This window comes from Camelus ferus, chromosome 11, assembly GCF_009834535.1.
Source record: "Camelus ferus isolate YT-003-E chromosome 11, BCGSAC_Cfer_1.0, whole genome shotgun sequence".
In the NCBI taxonomy this organism is placed as follows: Eukaryota; Metazoa; Chordata; class Mammalia; order Artiodactyla; family Camelidae; genus Camelus; species Camelus ferus.
In genome coordinates, this window is record NC_045706.1 from 70,652,716 (window position 1) to 70,670,155 (window position 17,440).

A 17,440-nucleotide genomic window follows, 5' to 3' on the forward strand; every position below is an offset into this window, starting at 1 on the left:
GAGGAAATAAGAAGCATATACAGTATTCCACGCAATTCTATGTCACAAACTTGAAAGGGCAGAGGAAATGGATAATTTCCTAGCAAAGAAAAAGTTCCCCAGGTTAATCCAAGAGGGACTAGAAAACCTGAGTCGGTTTCAAAAAACAAATGAAGTAACATGGTATGTGAGTGTGTCTGTATATATAAAGAAATTAGAAAAAAATACTGTTAGATTTTTATCCATGGATATACTTTTTTATGATATATGAAGTGAGAAAAAAACAAGTTTCAGAAAAATGTATAGTAAGATTCCGCTTAGGAAAATCAAACCGACCCACGCCTATGTTGGGGCATAGACGCGTGTGACTGTCGTGTGAGTGAGGTAGGAGGTGTGAAGGGCACGGGTGAGGGGTGGTGGGGTTGACTGGGGGAAGGAGATAGAATTTCGCCTCTAGGTATGATTTCAGGACTGTTCCACCTGATACAGCAAGCATGCCTTCCTTTTGTAACTTGAAAAACATTAAATAAAAACTTTCATTTTAATTCAAATAAATAAACACTGCCCCTGCCCCCCCCACCCCCCACCCCGCCCCGCTACACATGCCCCTCCTTGTGTGCGGCCTGGCCACCCGGCTCAGGCCTCCAGCCCGAGAGCAGCGCCTGGGGTGCGGGCGAGCCAGGGACTTACATCGATGGAGCAGCCCACCAGCGAGCCCCTCTTCAAGGCCTTGTTGAGAATCTCACAGAAGTTCCGTGGCGCGTCTTTGGTTGTGAAGGTCTCTGCCACGCCCCCGGTGAAGTCTTCCATGGCCTCGATGGCACTGCCTCCCTTCAGAGCCTCGTAGCTCCCATTCAGCCTGTGAGGGCGGCAGGGAAGCAGGGAAACGGCTGCAGGGGACCGGGAAGGCCACCAGGTGGCGCCCCTCAGCCAGCGTTCTAGCTTTTCTAACAAAACCAATTCGTGTCTTGCCCTGGCTGGGGGTGGGGAGCGGGTGTGTGGAAGAAGGTGGGAAGAAGGCATGGGGTTTACCCGGAGCTCTGAGGACATGAGAGATCCTGAGAGTTCCATGCGGGAGGCAGTGTGGGGTGCTGCAAAGAGCACAGATGCGGCTCGCTGACTGGCTGCAGGTTCGAGGGCCAGTGCCATCGCTGACAAGCCGAGTGATCTTGGGCCGACTCACCCGGTGCTCAGCTCCCTCGCTTCCCAAGTGGGGCTGTAGCCTTCCTCCTAGGACTGCTGGGAAGTTTAAATGAGCCTCTGTCTCATCTCACGTGGAACGGGGGCCTGACCACGAAGCTGCTAGCTGTGTCAGGCCCACAGGGAGCTGGAGACATCGCTCTTGCTTCCTGCCCCGGGTCCCCCGGCCGCTCTTCTCAGAGTCGGCTCCTTATCGCGAGTTTGCATATGAACTTCTGACACCGGTGTGTTGCATCTGTGATGGTGACTGGCCAACGTCCCCATCATGAAAGCCCCTGCCTTATTCATATTTCACCTCATGCGCTTTTTCTGTTGCAAGAGCCCATCCGGGACACCACATCACGCTTGGTCATCGTGTCTCCTGAGGCGCCTCTGCTGCTGTGACAGTTTCTCGGGCTTCCCTTGTTTTTGACAGTTCTGAGGAGCAGTCAGGTGCTCTGCAGAATGTTCTTCGGTTGGGATCTGTCTGCTGGGATGAGCAGACGGGGGTGATGGGTTTGGGGGAGGCAGACCACGGGGGTGAAGTCGGTTCTTATCACATCATATGGAGGGTACATAGAGACATGATGACTTGTCACCGGTGATGTCGCCTTGATCACCTGGCAGAGGTCTCATGTCTATCAAGTTTCTCCTCCGTGACGTCACTGTCCTCTCCCCTTCCATGCTGTCCTCTCTGGCAGGATTTGGGGGGCAGGGTGTGCTCCGCCTTCTTGAGGACAGAGAGTCTGCATAAATTACTTGGAATTCTTCTGTATAAGAGACGTGTCTCTTCTCCCCCACTTATTTCTTCAATCATGGACTCATGAATATTTTATCCTTTGATTGATAATCCAATACTACTTTAGACTTATTTGTAAATGTGCTGATGGTTCCAGCTTTGGCGATTTTCAGCTCCTTCAGTGGGCTCCTGTGTCCCTTTGACATAACCCTCTCAGTGTGTGTGCGCGTGTGTGTGTGCGTGTGCGTGTTTAAAGCACGTTTTCACTTCCTGGCACTACAATTTACTCAAGGCTCATCTTAAGTGTTTCCTGCCCCCGTCCTAGAGTCAGCCTTATCCCCATGGAGCCCTGCTTCCTGCTGACTGGAGAACGGGATTAGAAACTGAGACCTGAGGGGCAGGCGTGCTTGTTGCTGTGAGATTGTCCCTGCTGCTAAGCCCTCCCGGCCGAGAAAGCAAGGAAATAGACACACGTGCGTGCGTTCTGGTACGTTACACTTATCTGTCTGTAACCACCTCTGTTAAACTAAACCTGCGTTCATACTGATTCACTACCACACACATCATTCTAGCCTCCTCCCCCGGCTTCTTTGCAACCACTCCCTCCAACAGTGAGAAATCAGCTTCCACCATCTGCCATCCATTTGCTTCATTGTTGAAGTCAGCATATATACAGAATGGCATTGGAACTGTCGTCCTGTGCCCTGTGAGAAACAGCTCTGTCGGCTAGAGTACAGTGCTTGCGTACAATCTCTCTCGCTTTCAGTCTTACAGACTCCACTCATTGCCAAAGATCCTTAGGTCAGCACCTTTCCCACCCATCCCTTCAGCACATTGTTTCATGGGTCTGAAATACTATTAGACTGGTCACAGGCTGTTTTTCCTACTGGGATTCCCTCACTCTCCTAGATCAGTTTTCAGTTCACATATATTAAGGCTCATTCTTTATGCTGTGAAGTTCTATGGCTTTGATAAATGCATGGAGTCATATATTCACCATTCTGGTATCATACAGAATAGTTTCACTGCCCTAAAAAAAAATCCCTGTGCTCTATAAATCCACCTTTCCTTCCCTTCTTCCCTCCTTCCCTCCCCGATGAACCACAGGCAACCACTGACCTTTTTACCACCTCCACAGCTGTGCCTTTTCAAGAATGTCATATAACTGGAATCACACAGTATGTAGCCTTGTCAGATTGGCTTCTTTCATTCCACAGTATGCATTTAAAATTCATCCGTATCTTTTGATGACTTGGTAGCTCTTTTTTAAAATCACTAAATAATACTCCATTGGCTGGATGTACCCCAGTTTTGTTTGTCCATTCACCTTGAAGGACTTCTAGGTTGCTGCTGGTGTTCGGCAACGATGAATGCTGGTGCTGTAAACATTCGTGTGCAGGTTTTTGTGTGACAGAGGCTTTTGCCCAACTCACTTGGGTAAAAGTGAGTGTTTGTCCAACCCATTTACCAAAGGGTACAATTGCTGGATCATTTGTAAGAGTGTTACATTTTGTAAGAAATTACCAAGTGGGCTTCAAAGTGGCTGGGCCATTTTACATGCCCAGCGGCGGGGAATGGGAGTTCCTCTTACTCCGCATCCTCGTCAGCATCTGGTGCTGCAGCTGCGTAGTGACGTTTCATTACTGTCTCCATTTGCAGGTTCCTAACGACAAATGACACTGGGCGTCCTTCCACGTGCTTATGTGCTGTGAAGAGGTGTCCTCCCAAACCGCGTTTGGCCTCTTTTAATGACCCCAAAACGAAAGGTTCCCTTTTTAGGAAACCTAGCCTGACCGAAGCCTTTCGCACAGCTGCAGGGGTGGGTTGCCCATTGCTCGGCTTACTGAGGACGAAGCCACCACCTGCCCAGCTGGCCCTGAAGAGGATCCCCCAGGGTTCCCGGATGGGGAGGGGGGACTCAGCGAGGGGCAGAGCTGGGGCTGGGTTCCCCACTGTGCCTGGAAACAAGGCCCCCTTGCCCGCCTCAAGCCCGTCTGGTGGCACTGAGGGTGTCTGCACAGACCTGGGTGGGGCAGCGGCCAAGGCGGCCACCTCTGGCTCTCCTTTAATGGCTTTAATCCTGTCCTGATGATTTTCGGGGTCAATTGAACTTCACTTTCACATTATTTTGCCACTTGTATGCCCCACTTGGAGGTACAAGCACCACCATGCTTCCTGGTTCCTGTCTCTGAGATCAGAATCCCCACAGCTTGAAGATCTCGGCTGAGCCCAAGAGGGACTCCCAGGGGAGCTCTGCTGTCCCCTGAGCACAGAAGTCAGGCTGCTGTGGCCTCTTGCTGACGAGCTGGTGGCTGGAAGTCGAGGGTCCTGGGAGGGACCTGGTGCTAGGGCTGAGTGATTGAAAACGGTCTTCTCGATTCTGCTTCTATGAGATTCCTGGGCTGGTCAAGTCCAAGAGAACAGAAAGTAGAAAGGTGGCTGCCAGGGGCAGGGGAGGGGGAGTGGGGAGTCGGTGTTTAATGGGCACAGAGTTACAGTTTTACAAAATGAAACAGTTCTGGAGATGGATGGTGCTGACGGTTGCACAAAAATGGGAACGTGCTTAATGCCATGGAACTGTATCCTTTAAAAAAGGTTAAAATGGTACATTTTACCAGTTTTCTTAAAAAAGTGAAAGAAGGAGCATTCTGAAGGGGTAAAAACTGATGTCTCACTATCCACATGGTTAATAACCCAGGTGTTCGAGCTACCACTGCAGGGTGGGGAGTCTGGGGAGCCAGGTTTTGTCCACACATCCAGAGTTTCCCTCTACTTGCCCTCCCTGCTCTTCCAAAGGCCAGATTTGTGACCAGGGAGACAAACGGGGACACGTGCCGCCGCTTCACCACAGTGCTGGAGGATGGGCACACCTGGGCCCTGACAGGAAGACTGTCCCCGCGGCTCCTTTCCCATCCCTGACCCTGACCTCCCCCGAGCAGGTGGGCCCCGGCGCACCTGCGCCCCCAGAGCCTGTCTCCCGCGCTGCAGAAGCTCTAAGCAAAGCCGGCATGCAGGGGTAGGGGGCGCGGGGGGTCGGGGTGGGGCCGGGCTTCCTGGGGGGTGGGGGTGGGCCCGCACTCACTTGGCGTAGGCTTTCTCCAGCAAGGCGCTCCAGAACTCGCTGTGGTCGGCGGAGTGCAGGAACACCAAGCGGTCCCTGAAGGTGGGCAGTCGGTCATCGATCACCACGTCCAGCCACTCGCCATGCTGCCACAACTGGTGCCGGGGTTGAGGCGGGAATCGTGGGGGCTGGGCCTCGGGAGGCCCAGCCCACCTGCCGAAAGCTGACAACACCGCCTCCTCTCCCTCGGACCCAGCTGCCCCGTGGTCCTGAGGGAAACCCCAGCTGAAGGCTCAGGGTCCCCATCAAAGGCAGGACAGGTTTGATCAGCTCGCAGCCGGGCCTCCACCTCTCCCTCCGTGAGCGTGTGCATGTATGCACGAGTGCGTGCGTGCGTGCGTGCGTGTGTGTGGCACATAGATCTATAGGAGGAAGCAGGGGCAGAGAGGCGGGTCCCCCGTGGCCCCGGGACCCTCAGCGCTGCTGGGGATACTGAACCTCAACTGTCAGTGCCTCAGCCCAACCAGACCGGGCCAGCCAGTGCCTGACAGAGCTGCGTGCACTTAGGGAATACGCCCCTCGGGGCTCTGGGTGATGCGCCCAGCGCTGTGTGCAGGGTGGGGAGCACAGCCCGGAGAATGCCGCCAGCCCCAGCGGGGCTTCTCCCTCCCCGTGCGTGTCACTTCAGGCTTTCTTGGGGGTATTTGTGGCTTGTCCCGCAGAGACACTGTGGGGCAGCGTGCAGATCAGCCAGGCCAGATCTCGGAGCGAGGGCGGGGTGGGATGGGGCCGCTCAGGGCCCGCCTTCCAGGGGACCCTCTCAGTTTTCAGTTTTTGAAACTCATTCATGTTTCCAAATCTGTATTTCTTTCCTAAGGAGAATCCCTCAGTTTCTGAGAAACACTCCAGTATCCAAGACGTATAATCATTTTACACCATTTATGCTTAAAGCCCGAGAAATTCCACGTACTAAAACTCTTAACAAATGGACCCCCTGATTTGCCAAAATAGCTCTTTGAGTTTTCCTGGGTGCTTCCTGAAATGGTTCCACAGAACGCCTGCAGGGCGGCCATCACGCTTTTACGGCTACTGCGTAACGAAGTGGGGCTTGCATGTGGTTGGGACGAGCTCTGACCCAGATCGGGGCTCTTTCTTCCAGGATTCCCATGGCACGAAGGGGCCCATGGCGTCACACTGGGCCCCTAAGAGGTCAGTCCCCTGGCCACGGTTCCCCCTTACCTGGAAGTGGAATATCCCGGCGTACCCGGGGCCAAAGCTTTGGTCCGGGGGGACGACTCTAGCCAGCGCGCTTTCATTTAGCGTAAGGGAGGCAATGGCAGCTAAAAGCCAGCAGTCACCTGCGAAGGGAAGGCCGTCGTCACCAGCAAGTCACACGAAATGGGAAGGCTCGAGGCCAGCGCGGGTGTGCGGCCTTCCAGATGTGGCCGCATCTTTTCTGCACTTAAAAAAAGGACCAACAGATACCTCCGTCCTCCCTTCTGCCTCCCCTCCTGGCTCTTCTGCTGCCCAGATGTCAAAGGGGAGGGTATAGCGCAGTGGCAGAGTGTGTGCTTAGCATGCATGAGGCCCTGGGTTCAATCCTCAGTACCTCCATTAAAATACATATATATATATACACACATAAATATGTAGCTCCGTGGGTATTTGCTTTCAATTATCTTGCATTTTCAAGATTTGTTGACTCATTTCCCCAGCTGTGTCTCCATGTTAACCAACATCCAGAGGAAAGCTCCAAATCAAAGTCAAAGTCAGACAGTGTTTCATCTGTGTCGTCCCAGACTCCCGCTGCATCCACCTGCCCGTGGTGAGGATGCAGCCAGCGCTTCCTCTCTGCCCAGCCGTTGTTTAGGCGCTGCCTGTGAACCACGTGTGAGCAGGGATCTGGAAGTGTCCAGCTAACCAGCTGGGCAGGACCGCTCACTTTTATTCCCAGATCTGCTTTCTGTAGCTAACACCACTGCCAATGGAACTCAAAACCCCATCACACTTGGCCTCCTCAGAATTCACATCCCTGGAAAGTACCATGTCCATGGGACTTAGGGCATTGTCACATGACCCCTTCTGGATGTCATCGCTGGCAAGGGACTCAGAGAGGGTCAAGTATCAAGAAAGCCACTTAGGAGTCCCTCTGCCCCTGACCTTCCCGAGGATGTCACCAGAGGCGTGATTGTCGCCCCCACGCCACCTCGGTTTCTAATGCATTGGCTGGTCTTTGGCAGCTGGGTCCGGCTTTGGGGAGGTGCTAAGGGGAAGGGACACAGGCTGGAGGCTCTCAAGGCCATTTGTTCTACGAACTTGACTGTGCCCTGCAGGTGTGGTCCCTGCTTTCAGCTCTCGGGTGGTCAGGGCAGGCGAGAGTTGGAAAGAGCGGCCCCTGCTGTGGGCTGACCGCCCCTCTCTTCTCCATGTAGGGAAGCGTTTTTCTTTTCCTGGCCTCAGAATGCAGCATTCAGTGTCTGTTCAGCCAGAAATGCACTGAGCTTTTAAAGGAGAGAGTCAGATGCCAATGTTACTGACATAATTTAAAACAAAGGGAAAAACCAGATCGCTTTATCTCTGTTGGGTGGAACTGATGGGCCACCACAGGTCAGGAGAGGGACCCCTGAGGGTCGCTTTGTTGGACAGCTGGATGGATGGCGGTGTGCAGGGTGTTGTGGGCAGGGCAGGACAGGCGACGGGGTGGTGATGCTCTGGTTCTTCTTTTGGGTGCCAGGGACATTTGGTTGTGTTCCTTCATAGGGTACACATATGTCACGAACAGTATTGGATGCCATAGAAGAGTTACAAAATAAAATTTATAATCAACCTGCAACCAAGGTTAAATATGAACCAATGTTACAAACTCAAAGGAGGTCAACCCCGAATTTTCTACCGCGGAGAAATGGAGGGGGCTGCGGGGAGGGCAGGCAGAGGGAGAGGCGGGTCGAGAAAGGGGAGGCGTGGGGAGGGACAGGGAGAACCTCGGTAAGTGAAGGCCAATGTGAACACTGTCTCTTAGAAAGGTCATTTATAGCTAGCGTGTGTAATTCTGTCTCGCCTCTCTCTGCCTGTGTCCGTCATCTACCTGTGACCCACCATCTGTCTGCCTGCCAGCTGTCCTCACTCCAGGTCTGTGGCCTCCGGGCTCTGTGTTGGGGAGGCTCGGTCACTCAGCAGGGAGGTTCCAGCTCGGGCCACTTTAAGCATGAGACCACGGTGGTAACTTTGGCTGTAAGTGAGTTTGCTCCACTGGTAATTTTTTTCAGGTCTCTCTCTTCTTTTTTTTCTTCTTTTTTTTCCCGTAGATAAAGGTAAACCTAGCCCAATTTTGGAGCAAATTCTAAAGTGCAGGATTCAGTTTAACTGGCCTGGGGACACTCTCAAGTCAGTAACAGGAAGGAGATTGTCTTGCCCTGGTGGGGGCGAGGGCTCCCCCAAAGTATGAGCCCCCAGGAGGCAGGGTGGCACAATGCTTAACAGCCAGCTGGGATCCTGCCTCTGCCTACCCCACCCCCACCCCCATGACTTTGGAAAAGTCATTTCACTTCCCTCAGATTCGGCTTCTCATTTGTAAAACCAGGGGAGTGGCTGGGAAGATGAAATGGGGCCATGTGTGCTTAGAGTGCCTGGCAGGTGACCGAGTTCATGTAAGTGTCAGCCCCGGTCACAGTGTAAGAGAGCCAAGACAGGGCGCCCGGAACCTCTGTTCTCTGTAAACTCCTGGGCTGTGAGCCTGGACCACAGGTGCATCTGTCACCGCCCCCAGCCCACCCCGCCAGGAGGGGAATGAGGGCAAACAGGACTTGGAGTCAGCGGCTCCCTTCAGCAGGGACCAGACCAGCAGACTGGGGAGGCGGGAGGGAGGGAGGGAGGAGGCAGAGGGCGGCAGCAGTAGTGTTGTCCCAAACCCTATGCCCTGTGGGTTTTCAGGGACCTGGTTCTGCTCCCACTGGACCCCCCGACCAGGACTGTCCATTCAACCCCATCTCTCCAAGCCCTGTCCCCTCACACTTACCAAGCTCCCCCTGGCAGATATCCGTCCTGGTGGCCCCTCCAAGAATAAATTCTGGGTTTTTCACTATTTCCTGGAAGAAGGAGAGCGTTATCAGAGTGAGGTCCTGCCACGTGGTGGGCCGGCAGGACGCAGAAGGCGCAGGGGCTCTCTCCTTTCTCGGCCCAGGGGGCTTTTCCCTATATTTGATTTTTTTTTTTTACCCCCAAGAAGGGACAAAGAGAGCTGAAAGGCAGCCATGATGCTATACCCTGTGGATTTGACCACAACTTTTATGTTAACAGAGTACAATGAAAAGTTGACATTTAAACCATTCATCTGTGGAACCAAAAAAAAAAAAAAAAAAAAAAAGACATAAATGAACTTATTTACAAAACAGAAAAAGACTCACATAGAGAACAAACTTACAGTTACCTGGAGTAAAGGAGGTGGGAAGGGATAAATTGGGAGTTGGAGATTTGCAGATACTAACTACTATATTTAAAATAGTTAAACAACAAGGTTCTTCTGTATATCTTGTAGTAACCTATAAAGAAAAAGAATATGAAAGCAAATGTATGTATGTGTATTTATGACAAACATGATGCTGTGCACTGGAAACTGACACAGTGTAACTGACTATATTTCAATTAAAAAAATTTACATTTACTTCCATACGTTTTGTGAGGAAAATCTCTACTTCTATTTCTATATAGGACAGCTAAAGAAAACCGTTACAGTTTTGTTACGTAAAGATGTTTTTAACACCAAGCAGTATAATGTTTCTAGGTATTGAGAGAGAGAAAAAAATTTAAGTAACCTGAGAAACGACCTTGGTGAACGTCAGGGACTCATGACTTGACTTTAAAGCCCCTTCCAGTCTTACTGGCTCACCGCCTACAAAGATGCGTCATGTTCCGAACAACTTAATCCTCCCACCCCTACCCGCCAGTCACAACCTTAGAAATCACTGTGGATGTTTAACCTTCAAAATGTAATCAATAAACCTCAACAGTGCTTTTCCTTCTCGTCTCTTTGAAAGTGTCGAAGAAACCTCATGTTATTACAGAGCAAACTCTCCTGCCAGCAGGGGGAGCCAAGGAGTCACTGAGACAACGCAGAGAGTGAAGATACTCTTGGGCAAACTGGTTACTTCTTCCCTTTCAGGTCGTATTTTACCTTCCAGAGGACCAGTTCCACACAGGCGGGTTTGTTTGTTTGTTTGTTTTGGTTTTTTTCCCCTTAATTCCTGCATTATTGCTGTTTGGTTGGAAGGGAAGCCGCTCTGGGCTTGTCCCTGGTAAGTCACACCCCTGGAGAGAGGTCCTGCCTTCTGAGCCACGCCTCCATGCCGCCCTCTGGCCAGATAGACCCCGCCCCTCCTGGCTCCCCCGTTGCCACTCAGGACCTGGGCTGGGAGCTGGGGGCTGCGGGTTCAAGTCCCAGTTCCGCACTTGGGAGCTTTGAGCCCCTGTGGGCTTCGAAGTCCACCTCTTAGACTGAAGTAATACACACACCACAGGCCAGTGCCTGGGAGTGGGCACAAATCCCCCCTCAGCCATCTCCAGCTTCTTTCTTTTTTAAAATATGTGTTTTGGTGAAATTTTTTATATATCTGTACTATATACGAGAGATTATGTGTATTGATCTCTCATATAATTTTTTAAAATTGTTATTTATTTTTTTGGGGGGGCGAGGGAGGTAATTAGGTTTATTTGTTTGTTTGTTTGTTTGTTTATTTATTTATTTAGTGGAGGTACTGGGGATGGAACCCAGGACCTTGTGCGTGCTAAGCACATGCTCTGCCACTGAGCTATATCCTCTCCCATCTCTCAAATAATTTTATCAAAGTGCATTCTGTATCTTATTATATATTACACATCATCATGTATTTCCATATAATATAATCATATATGTATAATATAGGGGGATACATATGAAACACGAACAAAAAGTGTTTGAAAACAATTACGTAAGAATCGTATCTTCTTTCCTTTTTGGGGGAGGGATGGGGTACCAGGCTCCGTTCCCTGGCATGGGCTACAGCAAAGAATAAGAGGAAGTGTCTGCCGAGTGTCTGGGGACAGACCCTGGAGAAGTGAACAGACGTTCAAGTTCGGGAGGTTTGAGCTCCAGGACAGAGTGAAGGTGAACGATGGGGTGTTTCAGCCGGATAGGTTGGGGGTGCTCCCCGGGGACGTGGGAGCTGAGGGGCATCATGTAAAGGTCCAGGAAGGGGAGTTGGCAAACGAGAAGGCGCAGATGGAAGCTCTGTACACAGCGGCCGCCCCATGACTTTAACTGGATCCCAATGCGCAGTGAGTCAGAGACTTCCCCACCTATTTCCAGAAAGCAGGGCTGGAGGCAGCCACTCCCCACCCGATCGGGGTGGACGGGTGCCTGGGGAAGAGCTTTGCCCTGAGCTGTCTTCCTCAAGCTCCCCAGGACTCTGCTTCTCCTCTGCTCTGGGTCCTGAAGGACCAGAGGAGGATACTGATGCCTTTGAAGGGAGGAGGAGTCCCCGGGACAAAGAGCTGAAGTGCAAAGCACTCTCTCTGCATTTCCAGGATGTGCCAGCCCGTGGGTTTGTTAGTTTTAACAATCTTTCAGCAGACTCAGCCGGGAGAGTGTCCGAAGTATGCTGTGCCATCTGTGTACCACAAGCCCAGGTCTGGCTGGGGTCTGACGGGCATCTTGAACAGCAGCCCTGGATCCCCGCCTCCGCCCTGGCAGCCTCAGGAGTCTTGCATTAGCTGACCCCCATCTCCAATACGGCAGAGCGGGCAGTTGTAAATGAGGGGTGGCTCCTCCGAGTCTGTCTTGCCCATGAGGACCTGCCCCCACCACACGTTTTCTCCTCCTTGACCTTGGCTCCTAAGGGCATCTGCAGGTGGAAAGGCACACTGAGGGCAATGGGAGTGGTCCCAGCAAGCCCTCTCTGGTCAGCAGAGGGGTCTGGCAGGCATAACTTCTCCCGGCTGGGTCCCCATCTGCCATGTGGAACACAGACCGCCCTCCTCCAGTTGGGACATTTTGGCTGGTTGCCAAATCTGTATTGGAGCCCCTGCCCCCAAGGGCACCCCAAGAGTCCCCACGGCACTGCCTGCACAGCCAAGCCCCTCTCAGGGGAGTCTCCCCAGGGGCTGAACCAGCTCTGCTCCCACTCCTCTGGTGCATGGAGATGGAGCCTGAAGACTGGCAGATCCCAGCCCTGCACGGGGCCAGACGCTGGCCTCCTGGTGCCAGATGGGCTGTGGGCATGGCGGCCCCTCCTCCCCACCCTCGCTGTCAGCTGTCAGCCCCTCCCCGCCTTCTGCTGGCCTGAACCACCCCCCCCCCCTTCGCCAAGTGTGCCTGCAGCTGCCACTGCCTCCCAGCTCCCATCTTGCAATTGTTGGTTTCATCCGGGAGAATTTTATCAAATTGCATCAAACTGTGAATGGATAGAGAAAAACACGAAAGGTGAAAATGCAGAAATTCTCACCAAGTGAATGCCAATTAGCGATTGGGTATAAACTGGTGAGATCCCGGATGTCTGACTGTCCAGCGCTGCTGTGGGTCGGTACATCCGTGTACCAGTCACGGGGTTCTGTGCACGCGTGTGCTGTGAGCGGGGGTTAAATGCCCGTTAGCACGGATGCCGGCAGGTGCAGGTCAGGTGCGGGTGCCGCCCGTGCGCACCGTGGGACTCGTGCAGGCATGGGGAGTGCGTGTGCCCTGCGTGCATGCTCCGGTGTGTGGCACGTGTGCCTGGGTGTCCTGCATATGTGTGTGGGGCCCGCAGGTGTGTTTGTTCACATGAAATGCTGTCTGCAGGCTTGAGGATGAGCGTCCCCTGACACTACAGTGCTGTGAGAGGAAGATCAGAGGCATCTCCCCAGACCGGAGGTGACCCCAGAGTGTGGTTCAGGGGCCCAGGGAGGGAGGCCAGCCTGGGCGCCAGCAGGTGGGCTTCCTGGAGGACCGGGGGCTGAGCATCTGGGAATATTGGCTTTCAGGACCTGTGAAGCATTTCATTTAAAGGGGGAAAAGCTGAACATATTTATACAATAGAGTACAGGGAACTATATTCAATTATCTTGTAGTAACTTATGGCGAAAAAGACTATGAGAACGATTATGCGTATGTTCCCATATGACTGAAGCACTGTGCTGTGCACCAGAAACTGACACAACGTTGTAAACTGACTAGACTTCAATAAAAATATACTGAAAAGGGATAAGCCATATTTCTAACAAGATATGAGAAGCTGAGCCCTATGATCCACAGCCGTGTGCAGACCCCAGCTGTGTGTCCAGTGGGTGTCCTGGGGTAGCGCCAGCCTCTGGGGACTGGGAGGAGCCACACGGGGACACCCAGGCCACGTGGCCGGGGCTAGAGGGGTACCCGTGCCTGCAGGGGGCCGTGTCTGGGTTTAGGCTGAGAAGTTGAGGCAGGAATGGCATGGATGAAGGCAGGTGGGACCAGGCAGGGAGTCTGGGAGAAAAATTGAGGCCAGCGCACTTGGGAGCTGAGTCAGGCTACAGGCCCGAAGGCAGGCCCTCAGCTGGACTGCACCCTGGCTGTGGCCCATACGGCCGGGAGACCCCCACCCTCCTCACTGAGACGCACACCCTCTCCACGAGGCCTGGTGCAGACTCACCACTGGGTGCCCTCACCTTGTCGCCCGCCCAGGCCCAGGTGGGCACTCCCTGATGTCCCCTGACTTTCCTGCTTCTGCTTGTTCTCAGGCGCCACTCCCCCGCCCCCACGCACAGCTGTGTTTGACAAGAAGGTGGTGCTGGCATGGCGCCCGCCCCTGTCACGGTCTCACCGGGTGGCCGGGCTCTTGCTGCTGGGACAGGCACCACAGACGTGCTGAGCAGAAAAGCAAACAGCGCCCGAACCACAGAGGCTTGCGGAGGGACACTGGAACTCAGCGCTTCCCTGTTGCTCCTGCCCGTCCCCATCCCAGCGACCGTGGGCCCCCGTCCTGTGAAAGGGACCTCAGCCCCATTACCCCCGTGCTCCTGACGTCACGGGCGTCTGGGTCGTGATGCTAAGCCCCTGCCTGGCCTGAGGGGGCTTCTGAGAACGAAGACGGAGGGGGCGATGTCCGCTGCTGACAAGGCAAAGGGGAGAAGATTCTGAAAGAGGCTTCGGTTTCAGGACAGACGGCAGCACAGCTATGAGAAATCGAAGGACCATCCGGCCCTCAGCAGGCAGTAGAAGGGTCTGAAGCGGCAGGGCTGTGGCTGGGGGCCTCGCCCGCCATTCGGGGCCACACTGAGAGGACATCAGGGGTAAAGAGGACCACCTCCCAGAGCTGGGGTCCCCTGGGGTCCTGCAGGCGACTGGGGGACCAAGGAAGGCTGCACACAGGACAGGGCTGTGGGGGAGCCTGGCCTCATTCCTGGGCAATGCCGAGCCCATTGAAGGTGCCGAGCAGGGGATGGCCAGACCCCTGGACGCAGCAGGGGCGGCCTGACAGACTAAGGAAGGAGGCAGGGAGATCAGTAACAAGCGAAGGAAACTGCAGGAATTTCTCAGAAGGAAGGCTTAGCCATTCCGTGACAGCCTTGTTGGAAAATACTAGACAACCAGAAGCAGCTTACACCTGACCCAGGGCAGCACGGTACGTAGGTGTGCACGCACACACACATGCGCACGCATGGCCCACAACAGGAAACAGCAATAAGGAGCTTACCTCTGCGTAAATAATGGCTTGTGTGTGTGCTTTGGGCCTGGCCCTGAAAAGCCCAGAGGTTTTTGTGTTTGTTTTTTGGTTTAAAATAGACGTGTTGTGGGGGTTGTGTGCAGCTCAGTGGTAGAGCGAGTGCTTAGCATGCATGGGTTCAATCCCCAGTATCTCCATTTAAATAAATAAAATAAATAAAATTTAAAAATAAAATAGACATGTCTAGTTAAAACACCAACACTGTTTAAATGTAGGGAGATGGAGAGGCTGACATGGTGAACCCTGTGCCACCCGTCCATGAGATAAGATTCAGAGCTGAAGGTGGTGATGGTGGTGATGGTGGTGGTGGTGATGATGAGGATAGTGGTGATGGTGATAGTGGTGAAGGTGGTGATGGTGGTGATGGTGATGAGGGTGATGGTGGTGATGGTGATGAGGGTGATGATGGTGATGAGGATAGTGGTGATGGTGATAGTGGTGAAGGTGGTGATGGTGGTGATGGTGATGAGGGTGATGGTGGTGATGGTTATGAGGGTGATGGTGATGATGATGGGGGTGGTGAGATGTGGTGGTGGTGATGCTGATGGTGGTGATGGGATGGTGGTGGTGATGGTGTGGGGTGGTGATGGTGGGATGATGGTGGTGGTGGGGTGTGTGATGGTGATGAGGATGGTGGGGATGCGTGATGTGGTGGTGGTGGTTATGATGGGGTGGTGATGGTGCTGGCGCTGGTGGTGAGATGGTGATGGTGGTGAATGGTGTGGTGATGGTGGTGAATGATGGTGATGGTGGTGAAGGTGGTGATGGTGGTGAAGGTGATGGTGGTGGTGATGGTGATGGTGCTAGGAACAGCAGTGACAACAAGAGCAGTCATTTGTTGTACACCTTCTGTGTGCTGGACATTAGACCTACATTGGTCATTATAGTTCACACCTTACAGGTGAGGTGACTGAGGCAACTTTCATGACAAGACCGCAGTCACAGGACACATTAGTGGCAGAGTGGCACCAACACTCAGGGTCCCTTTTGGTCCAGTATCCTGTGCCTTGCCCACAGCACCCTGGCCCCACAGCAGCCACGCCCAGACCAGGGCCCACCCGGGGGAAGGAGGTGGAGCCCTGACTCATCCAGCTTGGCAAATATTGACTCCTCATTCCAGGCACCAGCTGGTGCTGTTTGGGACCAGCACCTCCAGACTGTGGGTGGTGCCGGGAGGTGTGGTGTGGATGCTGGCCCCCTACCTGCCCCCACCCCCAGGAAGGGAGACACACAGTCTGGGGGGACAATCTATGCTTCATGTGCCTTCTGACCACTGCACGTGGCCTGAGCACTTGCCCAGCGAGCTTCTGTCCTCACCAAGCACCCTGGGCTCCAGCCCGAAGCCCCTGCACACCTCACATGCATCAACTCAGCGTCAGCACGAGGGGTTTTGCGAGGGGGCTGCCTCCCGCCTGACTCTGCCTGTTTTCTCTTGGGCACTGGTGGAACGTGTCACCTGACACTTCTGGATAAAGCTTTGCCTCCCGCTTACCACCTACAGACAAGATCCTCTCTGACCCTGGGTCCTGGGCTCTGGGGGGAGTCACAGGGCTGGGGGCACCACTGGGAGCATCCTGCTGTCCCCGGGGCATCATTCCTGCCTTCAGACCTCACTTCTTCTAGACAGCGGACCTGGCAGGTGTGCCTGAGTCCCGTTTGTGCGTAGCCCACCCCTCCCAGCCCGTCCTTTCCTTGCTGCCCCCTCCTTGGGCAGCTGAGCCACACACCCCCTATCTGCTGACCCCACCGCGCCTGGTAGCACTCACCCCTGGCCGTTTCCACACGAAGGGGATCTGGGGCCTCTTGCTGTAGAAGAGAGAGGAGCTGTTAGCTGGGAAGTCTGCATCTTCAAACAGGACTCCCGTCTGCAGGCACGCCCGCCTCAGCTCCTCGAAGCTCTGGCCGGAGGAGTGGGTGATGCGGGCATCCTTGGGGGTGGGGGGCTCTTGAGGCCCTGGGGCCGAGTAGAGGTAAGGCATGGCTGTCCTCAGGCCAGCGATGGATGGGAAGCAGCAAGATGTGGGCGCACTGGGCTGAGTGGCCCCTGGCCTCCACCTGTTTTCCTGGGCAACTCCCTGTTAGACGGAAATGGGGCACGCCCTGATGGCAAACTTTCACAGGGCCCTCTGCCCTCCCAGGGGCTCCCCTAGGTGCAGAGGGAGCTCCGAGGCTGGGCCAGTTCTGGGCAGAGGCAGTGCCCTCTGCCTGATGCACGGAGAGACCCAGTCGGGGAGAGAGGGTTGCTTTGTGGGGAAAGAGAGCAAGATAGCAAATTGGTCCAGGAGGTGGCAGGCAGCGCTGGCTTTGCTTGGAGGAGAGGGCACAGGGTGATCTTGAATCACGTTTTAAATCAGAGAATTGCGGAGTCCCGGAGTTGGAAAGGAGCTTGGTGAGGTCACAGTAGTCTGTGTTATGGGGACAGCTTTCTCACAGCCTGTCTCGTTTTGATTTAGAGCAGGGTCGGCACACTTTCCCTGTAAAGAACCAGATAGTAAGTCTTTCTGGCTTTGTGGGTCTTTTGATCTGTGCTGCAACTCCTCAGCTTTTGGATGGCGGAGCAAAAGCATCCACGATGCTACGTGAAGGAAAGAGCGTGGCCATGTGTGGGGCAGACTCCACTTACAAAAGCAGGAGGGCGGGACCCCGTGCAGCCGGAGCTGGTGGCTCACCGGGGACGTCCCGCCTCCTCCAGGGCACGATGCCTCTGTCTCTGTTACTCCTGGCAGCTGGCCTTGGGAAACATTTGCAAAAACAGACATATTAATAAAAATTCCT

The 17,440-nt window shown here is 53.9% G+C and overlaps 1 protein-coding gene across 3 annotated transcripts in view; it reads right to left on the reverse strand.

Moving 5' to 3' along the window:
• CAPN9 (calpain 9) overlaps positions 1 to 16,708 on the reverse strand; it is a 46,660-nt gene extending 29,952 nt beyond the window's left edge. For 2 of the 3 annotated variants that reach the window (XR_004324094.1, XM_032491839.1), the window contains exons 1-5: positions 16,432 to 16,708; positions 8,974 to 9,043; positions 6,198 to 6,316; positions 4,980 to 5,113; positions 670 to 838 (exon numbers count right to left, since the gene is read on the reverse strand). Coding sequence is in view for 2 of the 3 variants with exons in the window: in XM_032491839.1 (XP_032347730.1) it covers positions 670 to 838; positions 4,980 to 5,113; positions 6,198 to 6,316; positions 8,974 to 9,043; positions 16,432 to 16,644 (705 nt within the window). In the remaining variant the exon portion in view is untranslated. The remainder of the gene's footprint in view (positions 1 to 669; positions 839 to 4,979; positions 5,114 to 6,197; positions 6,317 to 8,973; positions 9,044 to 16,431) is intronic. The other variant, XM_032491840.1, reaches the window with a different exon arrangement.
• Positions 16,709 to 17,440: the final 732 nt, after the last annotated feature.